Below are 19,701 nucleotides of genomic sequence, written 5' to 3' on the forward strand. Positions count from 1 at the left end.
TCTCCATTCTAAAAATGGCTTACTCCTTATTCTTAAACTGTGGCCCCTGGTTCTGGACTCCCCCAACATCGGGAACATGTTTCATGCCTCTAGCCTGTCCAAACCCTTAACAATCTCATATGTTTCAATGAGATCCCCTCTCAACCTTCTAAACTCCAGAGTGTACAAGCCCAGCCGCTCCATTCTATCAGCATATGACAGTCCCGGCATCCCGGGAATTAACCTTGTAAACCTACGCTGCACTCCCTCAATAGCAAGAATGTCCTTCCTCAAATTAGGGGACCAAAACTGCACACAAAACCTCTTAAACACTACGATCATATCTGCCTCCACCACCACCAGCACTCCGTTTCCAAGCACCCCCCACCCTCTGTGTAGAAAGAAACTGCCCCACACATCTCCTTTAAATTTTGCCCCTCTCACCTTAAAGCTCTGCCCTCTAGTCTTTGACATTGCCACGCTGAGAATAGGTTCTGACTATCTACCCTATCTTTACCACTTGATATCCTGATATTTTTCCATGTATTTCTCCATGCAGAAGATAATTGGGACACAGCTACCAGCCTTGGAGGGCATCTACTATACATGAGGGCCGTCAACATCCACAAAGACTCCTCACACCCTTGCGATAGTCTGTTCGAACCTCTACCATCCGGCAGATGTTACAAGGCCTTCTACGCCCGCACCTACAGACTTAGGAACAGCTTCACCTTTAGAGCTGTAGCGGCTCTGAACCGGCCCTGCTGAAGTGCCCCCTCCCCCCATCTCCCTCAGATGGTCATGTCACACATTGACCCGGCACAGACCTATTTGCACTTTATACTGTTTTACTGGGGGTTTTTTTGGGGTATTTTTTAATCTTGTTTCTCTGGGTGTCTAAATTTTTAGTTCATTAAGTTATTACATCGGATGGAAGCTGCATACCATATCTTGTTGTACCTCTGTGCAATGACAATACAAGATATTATTATTATTAATATTATTATTGATCACTAGTTCTTTTGCCGTAGAGCTTCAGCACATTCCCACGGACACACGCACAGTACGTGGACATGTTATGCGTTGTACGATATGATACCAGTTTATCATCATCGACCACCATGTGTGAGCAGAAATCTCACATCACTTGTTGAATCCTAAAGCTGGCAAGTGAGAATTTGGTCTAAAATTATTATTTTTGAAATACAAATTCACATCCCATCAACAATTTGTACATATTCGGACATTACAGAAACAATGAGATATATCCAAAGAAGACACAGAGTGCTGGAGTAACTCAGTGGATCAGGCAACCTCTCTGGAGAACATGGATAGCTGTGATGCATCGGGTCAGACTGATTGGAGAGAGGGGGAGACCTTCTTCAAAGTAGGTATATAGCCTTGAGCCGACTTGACAGGGGAGCAGTAAAGAGGAGATACAAGGAACTGCAGATGCACAAAATGACACAAAGTGCTGGAGTAACTGAGTCTGCAGCAGCCATTTAGCTGAACGCAGTATATTATAATTATATCCAATTACCTTTAATTTTATCTGCCAGTAATTATGTGGGTGGGATTTATACGTAGTCTGGGGCGGGTCCGTGGCTAGGAATCTGGCGCAGACTGTCACTACAGAGTCTGTGCATCTGCAGATGCTGCCCGACCCGTTGAGTTACTCCAGCACTTTGTAAACCAGCATCTGCAGATATATCAAACGGCAGAGTTGGGGATTAAGACGTCAATACAATTTTTAAGCTAGTATCTTTGATTTCAGTAATTCTAGCTTTTTTCTCCATTATTATAAATTGGAAGCTGATAAAACAAGTGGTCGGCCTTTGTGCTGCATGTTACTCAGTATACCCAGTGTCAATTCTCAGCTCTTGGCAACTTATGGCAGGACCGAGATGAGAAAAACATTTTTCACACAGAGAGTGGTGAATCTGTGGAATTCTCTGCCACCGAAGGTAGTTGAGGCCAGTTCATTGGCTATATTTAAGAGGGAGTTAGATGTGGCCCTTGTGGCTAAAGGGATCAGGGGGTATGGAGAGAAGGCAGGTACAGGATACTGAGCTGGATGATCAGCCATGATCATATTGAATGGCGGTGCAGGCTCGAAGGGCCGAATGGCCTACTCCTGCACCTATTTTCTATGTTTCTATGTGATTCCCAGCTGTTATGTGAACCATTCTACCACAACCAGAGAGCGGGGCTGAACTACTATCTACCTCATTGGTGACCCTTGGACTATCTGAAGAAGGGTCTCGACCCGAAACGTTACCTATTCCTTCGCTCCATAGATGCTGCCTCACCTGCTCGCCAGCATTTTTGTCAACCTTGGACTATCCTCGATCAGACTTTGCTGGCTTTACCTTGCACTAAACGTTATTTCCTTATCATGTACCTGTCCACTGCAAATGGCTCGATTATAATCATGTATCGCCTTTCTGCTGACTGGTTAGCACGCACCCAAAAGCTTTTCACTGTACCTCGGTACACGTAACAATAGAGAAAAATGAAACTGAACTGAATTGAACTGATCATAGCAAAAGGATTTGAGTACAGGAGCAGGGAGGTTCTACTGCAGTTGTACAGGGTCTTGGTGAGACCACACCTGGAGTATTGAGTACAGTTTTGGTCTCCTAATCTGAGGAAAGACATTCTTGCCATAGAGGGAGTACAGAGAAGGTTCACCAGACTGATTCCTGGGATGGTAGGACTTTCATATGAAGAAAGACTGGATAGACTCGGCTTGTACTCGCTGGAATTTAGAAGGAATTGAGGGGGGATCTTATAGAAACTTACAAAATTCTTAAGGGATTGGACAGGCTAGATGCAGGAAGATTATTCCCGATGTTGGGGAAGTCCAGAACAAGGGGTCACAGTTTAAGGATAAGGGTAAGTCTTTTAGGACCGAGATGAGACATTTTTTTTCCGCACAGTGAGTGGTGAATCTGTGGAATTCTCTGCCGCAGAAAGTAGTTGAGGCCGGTTCATTGGCTATATTTAAGAGGGAGTTAGATGTGGCCCTTGTGGCTAAAGGGATCAGGGGGTATGGAGAGAAGGCAGGTACGGGATACTGAGTTGGATGATCAGCCATGATCATATTGAATGGCGGTGCAGGCTTGAAGGGCCGAATGGCCTACTCCTGCACCTATTGTCTATGTTTCCCTTCATGTTTTCATCTCCAAATACCCATTTATTTTGAGAGTTTGATATTCAGTTAAGGAGATAATTATTAAGCAGGAAATGAAAGACTCAGCCCAGTTATTATTATTTTTTTTTACTGGGACTTGCCAAAGATTCAGCGTGAAAATGTGAGGATGGAATAATTTAGCAATCATTCAATTGGAATGTATTAACTGTGGAGTCCTAGCATAATCTAAGACAAAAATGAAAGTGCCCAGCCAGACAGGACAGGCAGCTGGCTGGCTCATAGATGGTCCTCTTGGCTCTTGGGTCTTGAGAAGAACAGCCAGAGTTGTTGAACTGAACCTGGCGCTGATCCATTCAGCGAGCCCTTCCTCTCGCCATCTGTGCTACTCACATTTCCCTGTTATTTTTGCCCGCATGGGACACCTGCAACCTTTTAAATTTTGTCGCACTTATCTCAGCTCTGCGCTGCCTTCCAGATTTAATATTGAGTGGAATAAATTTGGGGATTTTGCATTTTCAGCATTCTTCCGTTTCTCTTTTTTTATTCACCCCCCCCCCCCAACCCTCCCCTAACTTAGAACACGGAACAGCACAGGCCCTTCGGCCCACAATGTCCATGCTGTACACAACGCTGTGGTAAACTAATCTCTTATTATCCCGGTTTTGCATCCACTCCTTGCGCTCTTTTTTTCATCTGCAAACCCGCCCGCCTTTTGTGACGCGGGTGGAAACCCGAGCGCCCAGAGGAAACCCACTCAGTCACAGGGAGAACGTGCAAACTCTGCACGGACAGCACCCGAAGTCAGTCCTGTCATATGCTGAGAGAAAGGAGCAGCTGGGCTTGTACACTCTGGAGTTTAGAAGGATGAGAGGGTGTCTCATTGAAACATAGAAGATTTTTAAGGGCTTGGACACACTAGAGGCAGGAAACATGTTCCCGATGTTGGGGGAGTCCAGAACCAGGGGCCACAGTTTAAGAATAAGGGGTAAGCCATTTAGAACGGAGACGAGGAAACACTTTTTCTCACAGAGAATGGTGAGTCTGTGGAATTCTCTGCCTCAGAGGGCGGTGGAGGCAGGTTCTCTGGATACTTTCAAGAGAGAACTAGATAGGGCTCTTAAAAATAGTGGAGTCAGGGGGATATGGGGAGAAGGCAGGAACGGGGCACTGATTGTGGATGATCAGCCATGATCACATTGAATGGCGGTGCTGGCTCGAAGGGCCGAATGGCCTACTCCTGCACCTATTGTCTATTGTGTATTGTCAGGATCGAACCCGGGTCTCTGGGGCTGTGAGGCAGCGGATCTACCCATTGCGCCACCGTTCGCTGGTCTTATATTTGTTAAGCTTTTCATTAAAAAATATGTTTTACTCACAGAAGGTTCCCAAGCGGAGATATTTGTTTTTAAATGCAGTATAATCCAGAAAATGTATCTATGTACGCGCTGGCCTCTTGAGATTTCACCTCTTCCAATCATAGATTAAATAGCTCAATGAGGATAAGGTACGTATAAACAAATGCATGACTTCACATATTTCATAGCTGATATGGTAAGCACCAATTTTCTCTCCCTATTTCCAATAAAACATTTTTTTGAAAATCATTTTTTTATGTGGAGTTGCTGTATTCCTCAGGCTTTTTTTTAATATCAAGTAACGCATTTCATTCATTTGATTCTTCATTTGCAGTATTAATAGTTTGATGCAGAAACCACAGGACACACTTTTGCTTTGAATATTCTGGCACTTCCATCTTTAGCAGCTGTTAATTCAAGACCTGATATAATTAGTTAAAGGGTCTCCAACTAAAATAACCTTCGCTTGAAACGAAAGACATATTTACGCAACGGGACGAGAGAAATGAAGAGGGTGAGAATCTACGCAGTGCAAAGAGTTCGAGTAATAATTTGTGTGTAAAACTGGTTTTCATTCTCTGTGGCCACATCAGGGTGGGTTTTGGGGGGGGGGTGTGGGTCAGCTGTTACTGATCACTTGTCAGTACTTTGTGACTAACTAATTATTGGGGTATCAGGTCCAAAAAATAAGAAACAGTGCGACAGGTACATGGATAGGACAGGTTGGGAGGGATATGGACCAAGCACAGGCAGATGTGACTAGTGTAGCTGGGGCATTGGCAAGTTGGGCCGAAGGGCCTGTTTCCACACTGCATCACTCTATCTACCCACCAGGAAAAGCAGCCAACATAATCCTAGACTTGTCCTTTCCTGGGATTTATCTTGCACTAAACGTTAAACCCTTTATCCTGTATCCGTGCACTGTGGACGGCTCGATTGTAATCATCTTTCCGCTGACTGGATAGCACGCAACCAGAAAGGTTTTTCACTCTACCTCGTTACACGTGACAATAAAGTAAACTAAACTAAGCAGCTGCACTGTTGTCCTCGACTCATCGGAGTCCTTTGTTCTTTAAAGCCCACATCTTGTGGAGACTGCAGTCACTGCGGTAAAATACAAGTTATGCTGGGATGATCTAAAAGCATTGGTAGATAAATCCCTCCAGCCAATATTCAATCAAATCTTGTAAATGAAACAGCTCGACAACTTGAAAAGCCTCACTCGGTCTTTGTTAATGAGTGTGACTTGCTGTACAGTGGTGCTACATGCTGGTAAATCACACACTAATATATATGGTGACTCGCAACTTGTGGTTGCTTGACAAAAAGCCAAACCCAGTTGGACAAAATAAATGGTCATTGGATAAAAGTTAAGGGCCAGTTTCACTTTTACGTGACTTTTTAGGCGACTGCCGGCACCCGTCATGGGTCGTTGCAGGTCGCTGAAAATATTCAACATGTTGAAAATCCAGCGGAGACCAGAAAGACGCTACGACTCTTTGGGCGACTGAGGAGACGACTCACGGCCGTACAGGCGACATGTCGCGGGGGTGAAGCCTGTACGGTCATGAGTAGTCGCCCAAAGAGTCGTACCTTGTTCTGGTCGCCGCTGGATTTTCAACATGTTGAACATTTTCGGCGACCTGCAGCGACCTATGACGGGTGCCGGCAGTCGCCGAAAAAGTCGCGTAAGTGGGACAGGCCCGTAAGTATGTGTGGCTAAAAATAGACACAAGATAGACACAAAAATGCTGGAGTAACTCAGCAGGACAGGCAGCATCTCTGGAGAGAAGGAATAGGTGACGTTTCTTGACACCTATTTTTTTTTGTGTGTGTGACGAGATCGGGGGCGGGGGGGGATGGGATGGAGTCGAGGTACGGGGAAATGATTTCAGTGGGGCAGGAGCAGGCAGAAACGATGGGTCTGCCAGGGCATTTCTGCCTGTGGGTTTTGGGAAGTAGGTAAAAGTGGGGTGTGCGGGGCTGGGGAACGATAAGGTCGGAGGCTGCAGAGACCAAACAGCCGGAACTGTGTGAGTGGTGTTGCTATCTGTACAGTACAAAGCTTTTGCTCGCCTGCTATCCAGTCAAAGACTGTACATGGATCTAACCCGGGTCTCTGGTGCTGGGAGGCAGCAGCTCTACCACTGCGCCATCCTGCCGCCCTTGTGTTCAGCTCCACTTTAAAAAGTATATTTTATTCACAGAAGATTCTCAAATGGAGATATTTTATTTTAAACCTCTTTCTGGATCTAAGGGTCACCAGACCCGATGGATTTATTGACTCTACAGTTCCCCCCCCACCCCCCCCCTGTATTTGTTTTATTAATGATAATTTCCGCTCACTTCTCATTAATTAATTAAAATCATTGTACATTAACCTCCAGTGTATTGAATACGCTTACTACTCCTGTAACAGCGGAACACAGGCCGGCTGGTTGGATGGGAATCCTGAAATCGGTGCTGCTTATGCATTAGATCATAAGTGATAGGAGCAGAATTAGGCCCCTCAAGTTTACTCCGCCTTTCGATCATGGCTGATCTATCTCTCCCTCCTAACCCCATTCTCCTGCCTTTTCTCCCCTGCAGAAAAACATTGCCAGTTCAGCCTGGAATTATTGGCATTTAATAAACCTGTTACTATCTATCTATCTATGCATAACTAAAACTCTGATCTTGTTATCTTCCGGTTTGGCGGTCGTGCTATTTGCGCAAAAACAGTTTGCGACAGCGCTATGTTCGCCAGTTCACTCACCGTTCTGCTGTGCTGCGATTCCACCAAGTTTCGTTCCGATCGGTGGAATGTCGTAAAAGTTAGCGAGGTTTAAAGATCTTAAAAACCGCGCGTGTGCAGATCGATCTCTCCTCCTGCCGGTCGGCGCCACGCGGATTAGTCTCTTCCCCTGTCACTCCCCGGGACGGTCCGCCCCTTCCTGCGCCATCACATCTTTACTGGAGCTGAGGATGGCCGGCGGAGGTTTCCAACCGGACTTTCGGGGGGGACCCAAAGCAGCCCAGCCCCAAGCAGTCCCGCCCCACAAGCAGCCCAGCCCCAAGCAGCCCAGCCCAGCCCCAAGCAGCCCAGCCCCAAGCAGCCCAGCCCAGCGTCGGAGATGTTGCCAAACAGAAAGTGGACACTCTGATCCCGGTGGAGGAGAATGAACGGCAACCAGCACCAGGGCCGGATTTACCTATACGCTAGACAAGCTTAAGCTTAGGGCCTCGAAATCTAGGGGGGCCTCCGGCCAAGACAGAACACCTACCGTTCAACTCTGGGTGAGCCCCCTCACTATCTCTCTCTCTCTCGCCATCTCCCCCCCGCTATCCGTGTCCGGGCCGCCGGGCTCCGCTCGCTCCTCATCCGCCGGCACGGCAGGCCGCCTTGCACATGCGCACAACCACGGCCAGCACATCATTGGCCGCCCTGCGCATGCGCACTGCAACGGCAACTGGTCGGCGCTGGGCACTTTCTCCCTCGCTTTGAATTGTGGGAGATTTGGCCGCCATGGCTGTCCGGTCGCTGCCTCGCCGCCAGCGCTGAAAACCAACGCGGAGGGGGCCTCACAAGTGGAACAGCTTAGGGCCTCTCTTCATCTAAATCCGGCCCTGACCAGCACCCGCTGTGAGTCCCCATCACTCCGCCAATTCCCGCCACTACCCCCTCTGGTCCCCTTCGCTGGCTCCGCCCCCCCTCCCCCATGATGCCCCCCTCTCCCCATGGCCGTCTTTTCTCCGAGCTCACTCACACCCCACCCCGCACCCCTCCCCCCACATCTCCCCCCGCCCACACACCCCCCTCCCCCACACACTTAACATTTCTATATATTCCGGTTGACATTTTTCCCGTCGAGGCCGGGATCACCTTATGTGAACGTTTCATGCTTTATTTCTTGACATTACTGATTAATGTTTAAAAACATCAAAAGACTTTGAAATGAAAAACAACAGCTTCAAATGATGACGTCACAATGGCTCAGCAAGCAGAGGCCAGCATGAATGAAGATTTCATCCCATATTTGACATGTTATTCGCGATTAAAGCTTTAAAAATGCCAACTTTCACAAGATTTTTACATATTTCTGATTCACATTTTTGCCCTCTAGGCAGAGATCACTTTGATTGAACATTTTACGCTTTATTTCTCAACCTATTACCGATTATATTTAAAAAAAATCAAAATACCTTCAATTTCTAACTGACCAGCTTCAACGGATGACGTCACAATGGTGGCTTTAACTGATGACGTCACAATGGATAGACTAGCAGGGGGAGGGCGAATTGCTATTGAAATGCTCAGGGCAAGTTCAATTGGAATTTTTTTTTTAAATCGCTGCCAAGGTTGGCAAGGGGAATGCTGGAATCTTACGCTTGGGATCGGCTTGAGTTGAAGGACCATGCCTGGAAGGTCTTGTTTATATTTGTGCCTGGAAGGTCTTGTTTAACTAATCTTCTTGAATTTTTTGAAGATGTTACTCGGGAAATTGATGAGGGTAACGCAGTGGATGTTGTGTATATGGACTTCAGTAAGGCCTTTGACAAGGTTCCTCATGGAAGGTTGGTTGAGAAGGTTCAATGGTTGGGTATTAATGGTGGAGTAGCAAGATGGATTCAACAGTATGTCAACAAAATAGAGAGAGTACAGAGGAGATTTACTAGAATGTTGCCTGGGTTTCAGCAACTAAGTTACAGAGAAAGGTTGAACAAGTTAGGGCTTTATTCTTTGGAGCGCAGAAGGTTAAGGGGGGACTTGATAGAGTTTTTTTAAATGATGAGAGGGATAGACAGAGTTGACGTGGAAAAGCTTTTCCCACTGAGAGTAGGGAAGATTCAAACAAGGGGACATGACATGAGAATTAAAGGGACTGAAGTTTAGGGGTAACATGAGGGGGAACTTCTTTACTCAGAGAGTGGTAGCTGTGTGGAATGAGCTTCCAGTGAAGGTGGTGGAGGCAGGTTCGTTTTTTATCATTTAAAAATAAATTGGATAGTTATATGGATGGGAAGGGAATGGAGGGTTATGGTCTGAGCGCAGGTATATGGGACTAGGGGAGATTATGTGTTCGGCACGGACTAGAAGGGTCGAGATGGCCTGTTTCCGTGCTGTAATTGTTATATGGTTATATGGTTATATGGTTTATGGGCGCCTTTCAAGAGTCTCAAGGACACCTTACAAAAATTTAGCAGGTAGAGGAAAAACATGTAAGGGAATGAAATAAATAGTAGAGACATGACTAGTACACAAATTAAAGACAGAATTCAGTTCAAAACACAATATGAGGCAATTCAAGCACAGATGAAAAGGGAGGGGGACGTGGGGCTAAGGATAGGCAGAGGTGAAGAGATGGGTCTTGAGGTGGGATTGGAAGATGGTGAGGGACACGGAATTGCGGATCAGTTGGGGGAGGGAGTTCCAGAGCCTGGGAGCTGCCCTGGAGAAGGCTCTGTCCCCAAAACTGCGGAGGTTGGACTTCTGGATGGAGAGGAGACCGGCTGATGTGGATCTGAGGGACCGTGAGGGTTGGTAGGGGGAGAGGAGGTGAGATATGGGGGGGCCAGATGGTGGAGGGCTTTGTAGGTGAGGACCAGGATTTTGTAGGTGATCCAGTGGGAGATGGGAAGCCAGTGAAGTTGTTTGAGGACTGGAGTGATGTGATGCCAGGATTTGGTGTGGGTGATGAGTCGGGCGGCTGCGTTCTGGACCAGCTGGAGGCGGTTGATGTAGGTGGAGCTGATGCCAAGGAGAAGTGAGTTGCAGTAGTCCAGTCGGGAGGAGATGAAGGCGTGGATGAGTCTTTCAGCAGCGGGAGGTGTGAGAGAGGGTCTGATTTTGGCGATGTTGCGGAGGTGAAAGAAGGAGGTTTTAATGACATGGCGGATGTGAGGCTCAAGGGAGAGGGTGGAATCAAAGATCACGCCAAAGTTGCGGGCCTGGGGAGATGGGGAGACAGTGGTGCCGTCGATGGTGAGAGTGGGGTTATTGATTTTGCTGAGTATATATATATACACACATACATACATATATATATATATATATATATATATATATATATATATACACACACACACACATATAAATACGCGCACACACATATATGTATTTACACACCCATATATATATATATAAATACAATTATATAATCCATGTTATGAGCTTAAAGTTAGGAAACTTCCTGTTTGATGTTATACTTATTAGATAACAACAAAATACGAAACCTGCAGTTATTTTCCAATCGGTCGACTGTAATATTGAGTTTAATTGGTCTTTTAGCCAGTGTGGCCTAACTCACTGCAGCTGCATCTAACAGCAGGTAGAAACCTTAAACCTGCAGTAATTACCATAAACTTTGCATAAGCGTCACCACAAGCATGTAATGAGGTTAGTGAACAGGGGCTATGCCAGCAACAGCCATTAGAGTTCCAGGCAGATTATACCTTGCCAACTATATTCTCCGCTTACTGATGTGTGCTGAATGTGCAGCTTTAACTGTTACAGAGACTTCTCACAATAACGTTGGGAAGAAAAGCGTATTAAATATCAAACAAACATTTGCGGAGAGAAGGGTCTCTTTTCCCCAGGCATAGCAATATTGTGATAACCGCCACCCCGGCCTATAAAGGCCAACTCTTCACGCATGCCAAATATTTAAACATTCTGCATTCCTCGGTTGAGAATGAACGAGGAATTTCAAGGGAGCAAGCTGAAACAGAAATAAGATCAAAATTGCAACATTGATTTGAATTGATATGATACAGCATGGCAACAGGCCCTTCACCCCACCCCCAATTCCCCACAGAGCACCAGTTCACACTTCAGATAGCCCTTGCTTTCTCTCTGCTTCTCCTCCCCTCCCCAGTTCTCCCACCAGTCTCCGACTACATTCTATCTTTGCCCAGCCCCCTCCCCTGACATCAGTCTGAAGAAGTGTCTTGACACGATATGTCACCCATTCCTTCTCTCCAGAGATGCTGCCTGTCCCGCTGAGTTACTCCACCATTTTGTGTCTACCTGTTCACACGCGTTCTATGTAGCTCACGTAACAAACCTGATGCTTGTAGTTTTCTCAGGGACAAACTGCCCGATAGTGAAGTGTTGTAGTTTTAGTATTGGAGCAGCGGCAGAGATACAAGCCCCGCTGTGCGCGGCCCACCGTGTCCACGCCGACCATCCATCGTGCGTTCACGCGCTAGTTCCATATTATTCCACTTTCCCATCCGCTCCCTACACACTAGGGGGGGGGGGGGGGGGGGAATTTACGGAGCGCCGATTAACCTGCAAGCCCGCACGTCCTTGAGATGTGGGAGGAAACCGGAGCACCCGGAGAACGTGCAAACTCCACATGGACAGCAGCCGAGGTCAGGATCGAACCCGGGTCTCCGGCGCTGCGAGGCAGCAGCCCTACCCGCTGTGCCACCTGCGGGTGGAGTACACCAATAGAAGAACGCAGAAGTACAAGTCGGGTCGGTGGTAGCTCAGGAACAAATGACACATCAGCAAGAATTAGCAACACATTAAGATGACGCTTTGATAACACAGTTGGAAAACTGAAACATGCGTTGATTATCTGGTCTTACCGTGGGTTGGAAAGAAAGAGCGGGTTCATTTTTTTCTGAGACAGGGTCAAAAGCATCTCATCCTGGTAGTGATGGCCTTGGTTGGCGGGCTGTGGGAGGGAGAGACATTCGTAAGGTAATGACATTTCATATAAATTGATACTGTATTTTAATCAAGTAAGTCAAGTCTGGAGACGGGAGTCTTCCTAAAGGACTTATGAAGAAGATGAATATAAAATCCTCGCCTTTGTCCTGGGCTGAGTTCTGGTGAGATGAGTTTATTTAATATCTAATTGCACTCTCTCTCTGGTGACGGGACTTGGGAAACTCATTATCTTTCAAATGGAATTAGTTACCAGGCAAGTACTGCGAGCTACAACATCCTAGGTTATTAAAAAGGGGAGGAAAAGCACATTTAGCAATTAGAATAGAAACAAATAACCAAATAGGAAGGTACAGACTTCTCACAGCTCGATCTGCTGCAGTTTTAACACAATTCTTAGCTGAAGGGCAATAGACAATAGGTGCAGGAGTAGGCCATTCGGCCCTTCGAGCCAGCACCGCCATTCAATGTGATCATGGCTGGTCATCCCCAATCAGTACCCCGGGAGAGCAAAGAAGGGAACAGATTTGAACTTTTTTCTCGCCTTCCATCACAGTGAGGAATGTGGAGGAGTCACTGTGGTGGATGTTTATGTTAACATGTATTTGGTGGCCTCCGTTGTTTTGTATTGGTATGACTGACTCGGCAAATGAAATTCCTTGTATGTTGCACGTACTATTCTGATTGTGATGAAGAAAATCACAAAGATGCTTCTGCCACAAAGTGTACGATTCTCGGCGCACTGGACAGGAGGAGAGAGAGAGGACAGTGGAAAGCAATCACCTCGACGTTTACCTCAGATTCACACAACAATAAAGTCCCTTGGGCATTCCTCGCAGTGAGTGAGTGAGTGAGGATACTGGAATTACCTTCCCGACACCAAGGCAAGAGAACCGTCTTCACACGGTCAGTGGTGATGTAGCAAGGAAGTGAATGGAAATGCAGGTAAATGATTGCCGTGCCAATGCAACCCACAGTGCAAAAGGGAATTAAAGAACACTCATCAGTAAGTTGCTATACTCTGTGAGTTGCCAGCTTCTATCACGAGTGTTTTATTGTCACAAGTCTCGAAGCAGAACAATTCAATTCTTTCTTACTTTAGTTTAGTTTAGAGATACAGCATGGAAACAGGCGAGCGAGTCCACACCGAACATCGATCCCCGCACATTAACACTATCCTGCACACACTAGGGACAATTTTACACATACACCAAGCCAATTAACCAACAATTCTGCACGTCTTTGGAGTGCGGGAGGAAACCGAAGATCTCAGAGAAAACCCCGTGGGGAGAACGTACAAACTCCGTACAGACAGCACCTGTAGTCGGGATCGAACCCGGGTCTCCGGCGCTTCAAGCGCTGTAAGGTAGCAACTCTACCATGGCCGCCTATACTGTTCGTCATCCTGTATCTGTACACTGTGGCCGCCTCGACTCTAATCACGTATGTAGTCTTTCCGCTGACTGGAGAGGCCGCAACAACAGCTTTTCACTGTACCTCGGCTAAACTAAACTAAATTGTATTTAACAAGCAGAAGGCATACGCGACCATTTCTTCATAGAAATGGAGGATTGTTTACCAAAAGCTTCAATGTTTAGTCTGAAGACTAAAGGGCCTGTCCCACTTAGGCGACTTTTCCGGAGACAGTCACTGTCGTGGCGTGAGAAACCGGCTCCCTACGTCAATGTCCACGACCGGCTGCCACCTAGTGGACGTCAAGCTACGACAAGCTGCGTCAACTAGCGTCCCAATCCTTCACGCCACGCGGCATCAACCCACGACAACACCCACAACAGCCTACGACAATATAGACGTCAGCCCGCGACACGCTACGACAAGCTACGACCCTGATGGCGTCGACTGAAGACAGGCGGAGCGGTGCACTTTTTTCCAAATGACGCAACGTGACTTCCCGTCACGCCAATACTGTCGCCGGTTGACGGAGGCTGCCGCCACTTGAATTCACCGAAGTCAGCAGCTGGCAACAGCCAACGCCAGAGGGCGCCAACCTGGTGGCAGCACCTACGCCAGGAGAAGTCACGCAACGTCAAGCTAACTATCGCCCAGAGGTTTTCAAAATTTCAAAACCAAGTGGCGACAAGAAAAAAAGCCACGACACTTGACGCAACGGCTCACGACAATACAGGCGTGACCATGTGGCGACACCTTAAGTGAGACAGACCCTTAAGGGCCTCGACCCGAAACATCACCCATTCCTTTTCTCCAGAGATGCTGCCTGTCCCGCTGAGTTACTCCAGCATTTTGTGTCTATCTTCAGTGTAAACCAGCATCTGCAGTTCCTTCAATAACTATGTTACCTGGAACATAATATAACATTATGTTATCTGTAACATGATATCCTTGATCTTATCAGTATTAATGTTTAATATTTCAAGTCAATTATTGTTTCAACACATATTTGTAATCAGTTATATTTGGATGACAGCCAGAACTGTTTCATTCATCACTACAATTTATCACATTAGTGTCTTGTGGACAGTTCATTATTGCATGGTTAAATTAATATTTCATTAATAAATGCTGCCGTTTCTGATAGTTCTTTCTACTCTTTATAATTATACTACTCTTTTAAATCTCAATTGTGAAGGGGCTGTCCCACTTGCACGATCTAATCCACGTGTTTAGAAGACCCCAGACGAGTTGAAAAAATGTCGTGTTAACTCGCCGAAGTAAAAGACCTCCTACAACTATGTCTACGACCACCTACGATCCCCCTCTCAGTCTTCCACACCTAAGACCAACTACGACTAGCTACGAGTGGAAATGCTCACATGATAAAATGATGTCATGTTTGCATTTTTTTTTTCTCGGGGCAGTTATCGACCTACGATTATCTACGACCTACCTACCTACGAGTAAAAAGTATCAATTTTTTCCATGCCGACCTTTTTTTTTTTAACTCGTGGGCATTTTTTATCAGGCTGGAAGAAAAACGCCGCGACCTACTTGAGGCCACGGGTGCGCGGAGACCACTCATGAGCGTGAGGAAGAGTTACGAAGACCTCCTACGACCTCGTGGCGACCATGCTGCGAATATGAGTCAAGGGAAAACTCGGCAGAGGCCACCGATTAGGTCGTGAAAGTGGGTCAGGGGCCACTTCATTGGCTATATTTAAGAGGGAGTTAGATGTGGCCCTTGTGGCTAAAGGGATCAGGGGGTATGGAGAGAAGGCAGGGATGGGATACTGAGTTGGATGATCGGCCATGATCATATTGAATGGCGGTGCAGGCTCGAAGGACCGAATGGCCTACTCCTGCACCTAATTTCTATGTTTCTATGTTAAGACTGTCAGAATGATAGCAGTAGAAACAAGGAACTGTATAAGCGGGATTGAAAATGGACACAAAGTGCTGGACGACAGGGCCTGTCCCACTTGGCGATTTTTAGGGCGACTGCCGGCGACTGTCATAGCCGAAAAACCGGTGACAACGTACGTTATCCCGGCGACAACCTACGACAGCTCCTACGTCAGGAGAAGTCAAGCTACGCACATTGGCGTCAAACCCACTGTCTCCGAAAATTTTCAACATGTTGAAAATTTAGTGGCGGCCAGAAAGACGCTACGACCTTTTGCGCGACTGAGGAGACGACTCACGGCGACCACGTGGCAACAAACTAGTCGCCTGTAGTTGCCTAACAAATCGTCTATGTGGGACGGGTCCATAAATCAGCGGGTCAGGCAGCATCTGTGGAGAACATGGATAGGTGACGATTCACAGAGTGCTGGAGTAACTCAGCGGGTCAGGCAGCATCTGTGGAGAACATGGATAGGTGACGTTTCACAGAGTGCTGGAGTACCAACTCAGCGGGTCAGGCAGCATCTGTGGAGAACATGGATAGGTGACGTTTCACAGAGTGCTGGAGTAACTCAGCGGGTCAGGCAGCATCTGTGGAGCTAAGGAAATAGGTAACGTTGCCTATTTCCAGAAGGATTTCGGCCCGAAACATTGCCTATTTCCAGAAGGATTTCGGCCCGAAACGTTGCCTATTTCCTTAGCTCCATAGATGCTGCTGCACCATAACTGAGTGGGTCAGGCAGCATCTGTGGAGAACATGGGTAGGTGACGTTTCACAGAGTGCTGGAGTAACTCAGCGGGTCAGGCAGCATCTCTGGAGAACATGGATAGGTGACGTTTCAGGTCAGATCCCAAGCCAAAACATCACCAGCCCACTGACAGAATTACTGTATATTCCACCTGCAGCTTCTCGAGAGTTGTTGCACTATGTTCTCCACCATGTATATTTAGTTTAGTTTAGCTTAGATTAGTTTAGTGATACACCGCGGAAACAGGCCCTTCGACGCACCGAGTCCGTGCCGACCAGCGATCCCCGCACACTAACGCACCAGGAACAATGTACACATACACCAAGCGAAATAACCTACAAACCTGTACATCTTTGGAGTGGGGGAGGGAACCGAAGGTCTCGGAGAAAACCCATGGGGAGAACGTACAGACTCCGTACAGACAGCACCCGTAGTCAGGATCTCATCTTTGTTCTTTGCACATCTTTCGTTCCTTTGTTCTATTTACCTTCTATAATCCCTCGTTTCCTTTTCCCTGACTCTCAGTCTGAAGAAGGGTCTCGACTCGAAACGTCGCCAGCTTCTTTTCTCCAGAGATGCTGCCTGACCCGCTGAGTTACTCTAGCCTATCCTTGGTGTAAACCAGCATTTGCAGTTCCTTCCTTCACAACAAACTGATGCGATTCACTTGCGTACATCTGGCACCTCTAGGTGGGGCTGCAAGCCCATTTTTATGCTTCATCCTGTGTGTGGTCACAGTGACATTACTGAATCTTTCTGAAATCTTACATTTCTGACCATGCATGAAATGACTGTGGTCAGATAAACCACAGATTACATGAGTGGCCATTACAAAAGGCTCTATTGTGTGTACAAGTCTCAGTAAGTGACATTTATTCTGTAATTCACCTTTACAAAAACAGCTCAAAGGAACGGAACGTGAAGTCTCCTTGCTGAATTTTAAAATGTTCGCGATGCCATTAACAGCCGAGTTCCTCAAAATGTTAGTAAATGCCTGCATCTAAACTAATTGATGCTGTTTTGTTCTCCGATGCCAGGAAATGCCATTGTTATGTAGAAAACAGAACCCGGGGCGGTTACGGTGGCGCAGCGGTAGTGTTCCTGCCGTACAGCGAATGCAGCGCCGGAGACCCGGGTTCGATCCCGACTACTGGAGTTTGTATGTCTCCCCGTGACCTGCGTGGGTTTTCTCCGAGATCTTCGGTTTCCTCCCACACTCCAAAGACGTACAGGTTTGTCGGTTAATTGACTTGGGTTAGTATACTTGGTATAAGTGTAAATTGTCCCCAGTATGTGTAGGGTAGTGTTAACGTGCGGGGATCGCTGGTCGGTGCGGACTCGGTGGGTCGAAGGGCCAGTTTCTGCGCTGTATCTCTAAACTAAACCAAACCTTAGTTTCACTCATACGGTGGTGCAGCGGGTTGAGCTGATGTCGCACAACCTTAGAGTGCCGGGATATATCCAGCGGCGCCCAGAAAAAGGTGCGGCTCTTTGGGCGACTACTCACGCCCATACAGGCTTCATAATCGCAGCAGGTCGCCGCTGGATTTTCAACACGTTGAACATTTTCGGCAACCTGCCGCCGGCAATTCGCCGAAAAAAATCACGTAAGTGGGACAGACCCTAGTGTGGGGTGTGAAAGTGGGATAATGTAGAACTAGAGTGAATGGGAGATTGATGGTCGGCATGGACACGGTGGGTGGGCCGAAGGGCCTGATTCCAAGCAGGGTGCAGAAAAGATTTATGAGGCTGTTGCCAGGAGCGTTAGGGAGAGCGAAGTGCTGAACTCTCGTCGGAGAGAGAGTCTCGACCCAAAACTTCATCCATTCCTTCTCTCCAGAGATGCTGCCTGTCCACTCCAGCATTTTCATGTCTTCGCTGGAAACACTTTTTCTCACAGAGAGTGGTGAGTCTGTGGAATTCACTGCCTCAGAGGGCGGTGGAGGCCGGTTCTCTGAATGCTTTCAAGAGAGAGCTAGATAGGGCCCTTAAAGATAGCTGAGTCAGGGGATATGGGGAGAAGGCAGGAACGGGGTACTGATTGGGGATGATCAGCCATGATCACATTGAATGGCGGAGCTGGCTTGAAGGGCCGAATGGCCTACTCCTGCACCTATTGTCTATTGTCTATTGACACACTAGGGACAATTTTTACATTTACTAAGCCAATTAACCTGCAAACCTGTACGTCTTTGGAGTGTGAATATCTCGGCGAAAACCCATGCAGGTCACTGTGAGAACGTGCAAACTCCGTGCAGACAGCACCCGTAGTCGGGGATCGGACCCGGGCCTACGGCGCTGTGAGGCAGCAACTCTACCGCTGGGCCTCCGTGTCGCGCACAGTGAAACGCCGCTACATCACAAGTCTGAGCCCTGCAGGGTGGAGCTGGGAACACAACCTCCTGACAAACCGAGGGATGATGTCGCAGGAACAACCTAGCTGCCACGACTCGACCCCGGCCACGGGCACCAATCTTCCATTCGACCTCTCAAGGTTATTTCATTTTCACAGCGTAAACCGATCTTTCATCCGAGCTCACGGCCAGCACAAAACGGGGAAATAACATTACAAGCCTTCAGCTATTACAGCAGGTTGACCGAGGTGTCAGCGAGGGAAAGTGTGTCCAATATTGCCAGCCTGTTGCCGGCAATCTTTAATATCGTATTTTCATTTCAGGTTAGCGAGTCTTTCTCTTCTCCAGAGGAGGTTTTGTAGCCTAAGGATGTCTCCAGAAATACTGATATAGTTCTCTGTCAGAGATGAGTCCGTCCAATTTGTTTATTTCTTTGGAAATAATATCACATACTAGGCTGCGGAAACAAGCAACTGCAGATGAAATGTACAGGAAGGAACTGCAGATGCTGGTTTACACTGAAGATAAGACACAAAATGCTGGAGTAACTCAGCGGGACAGGCAGCATCTCTGGATAGAAGGAATGGGTGACGTTTCAGGCCAAGACATCCCAGTCTGAAGAAGGGTCTCGACCCAAAACATAGAAACATAGAAAATAGGTGCAGGAGTAGAGGCCATTCGGCCCTTCGAGCCTGCACCACCATTCAATATGATCATGGCTGATCATCCAACTCAGTATCCCGTACCTGCCTTCTCTCCATACCCCCTGATCCCTTTAGCCATAACGGCCACATCTAACTCCCTCTTAAATATAGCCAATGAACCGGCCTCAACTACCTTCTGTGGCAGAGAATTCCACAGATTCACCACTCTCTGTGTAAAAAAATGTTTTTCTCATCTCGGTCCTAAAAGACTTCCCTCTTATCCTTAAACTGTGACCCCTTGTTCTGGACTTCCCCAACATCGGGAACAATCTTCCAGCATCTAGCCTGTCCAACCCCCTTAAGAATTTTGTAAGCATGCTGGTTTACTCTAAAGATAAGACACAAAATGCTGGAGTGACTCAGCGGGACAGGCAGCATCTCTGGACAGAAGGAATGGGTGACGTTTCGGGTGGTGGTGACCCGTTTGAGGGCCA

General features: G+C 47.2%; 1 protein-coding gene across 1 annotated transcript in view; it reads right to left on the reverse strand.

The window, feature by feature from the left end:
• Positions 1-19,701, reverse strand: part of LOC129704913 (protein CFAP20DC-like) — a 92,447-nt gene that overhangs the window by 31,928 nt on the left and 40,818 nt on the right. The window contains exon 6 of the mRNA XM_055648323.1: positions 12,061-12,149. Coding sequence (XP_055504298.1) covers positions 12,061-12,149 — 89 coding nt within the window. The remainder of the gene's footprint in view (positions 1-12,060; positions 12,150-19,701) is intronic.

This window comes from Leucoraja erinacea, chromosome 16, assembly GCF_028641065.1.
Source record: "Leucoraja erinacea ecotype New England chromosome 16, Leri_hhj_1, whole genome shotgun sequence".
Taxonomy (NCBI): Eukaryota; Metazoa; Chordata; class Chondrichthyes; order Rajiformes; family Rajidae; genus Leucoraja; species Leucoraja erinaceus.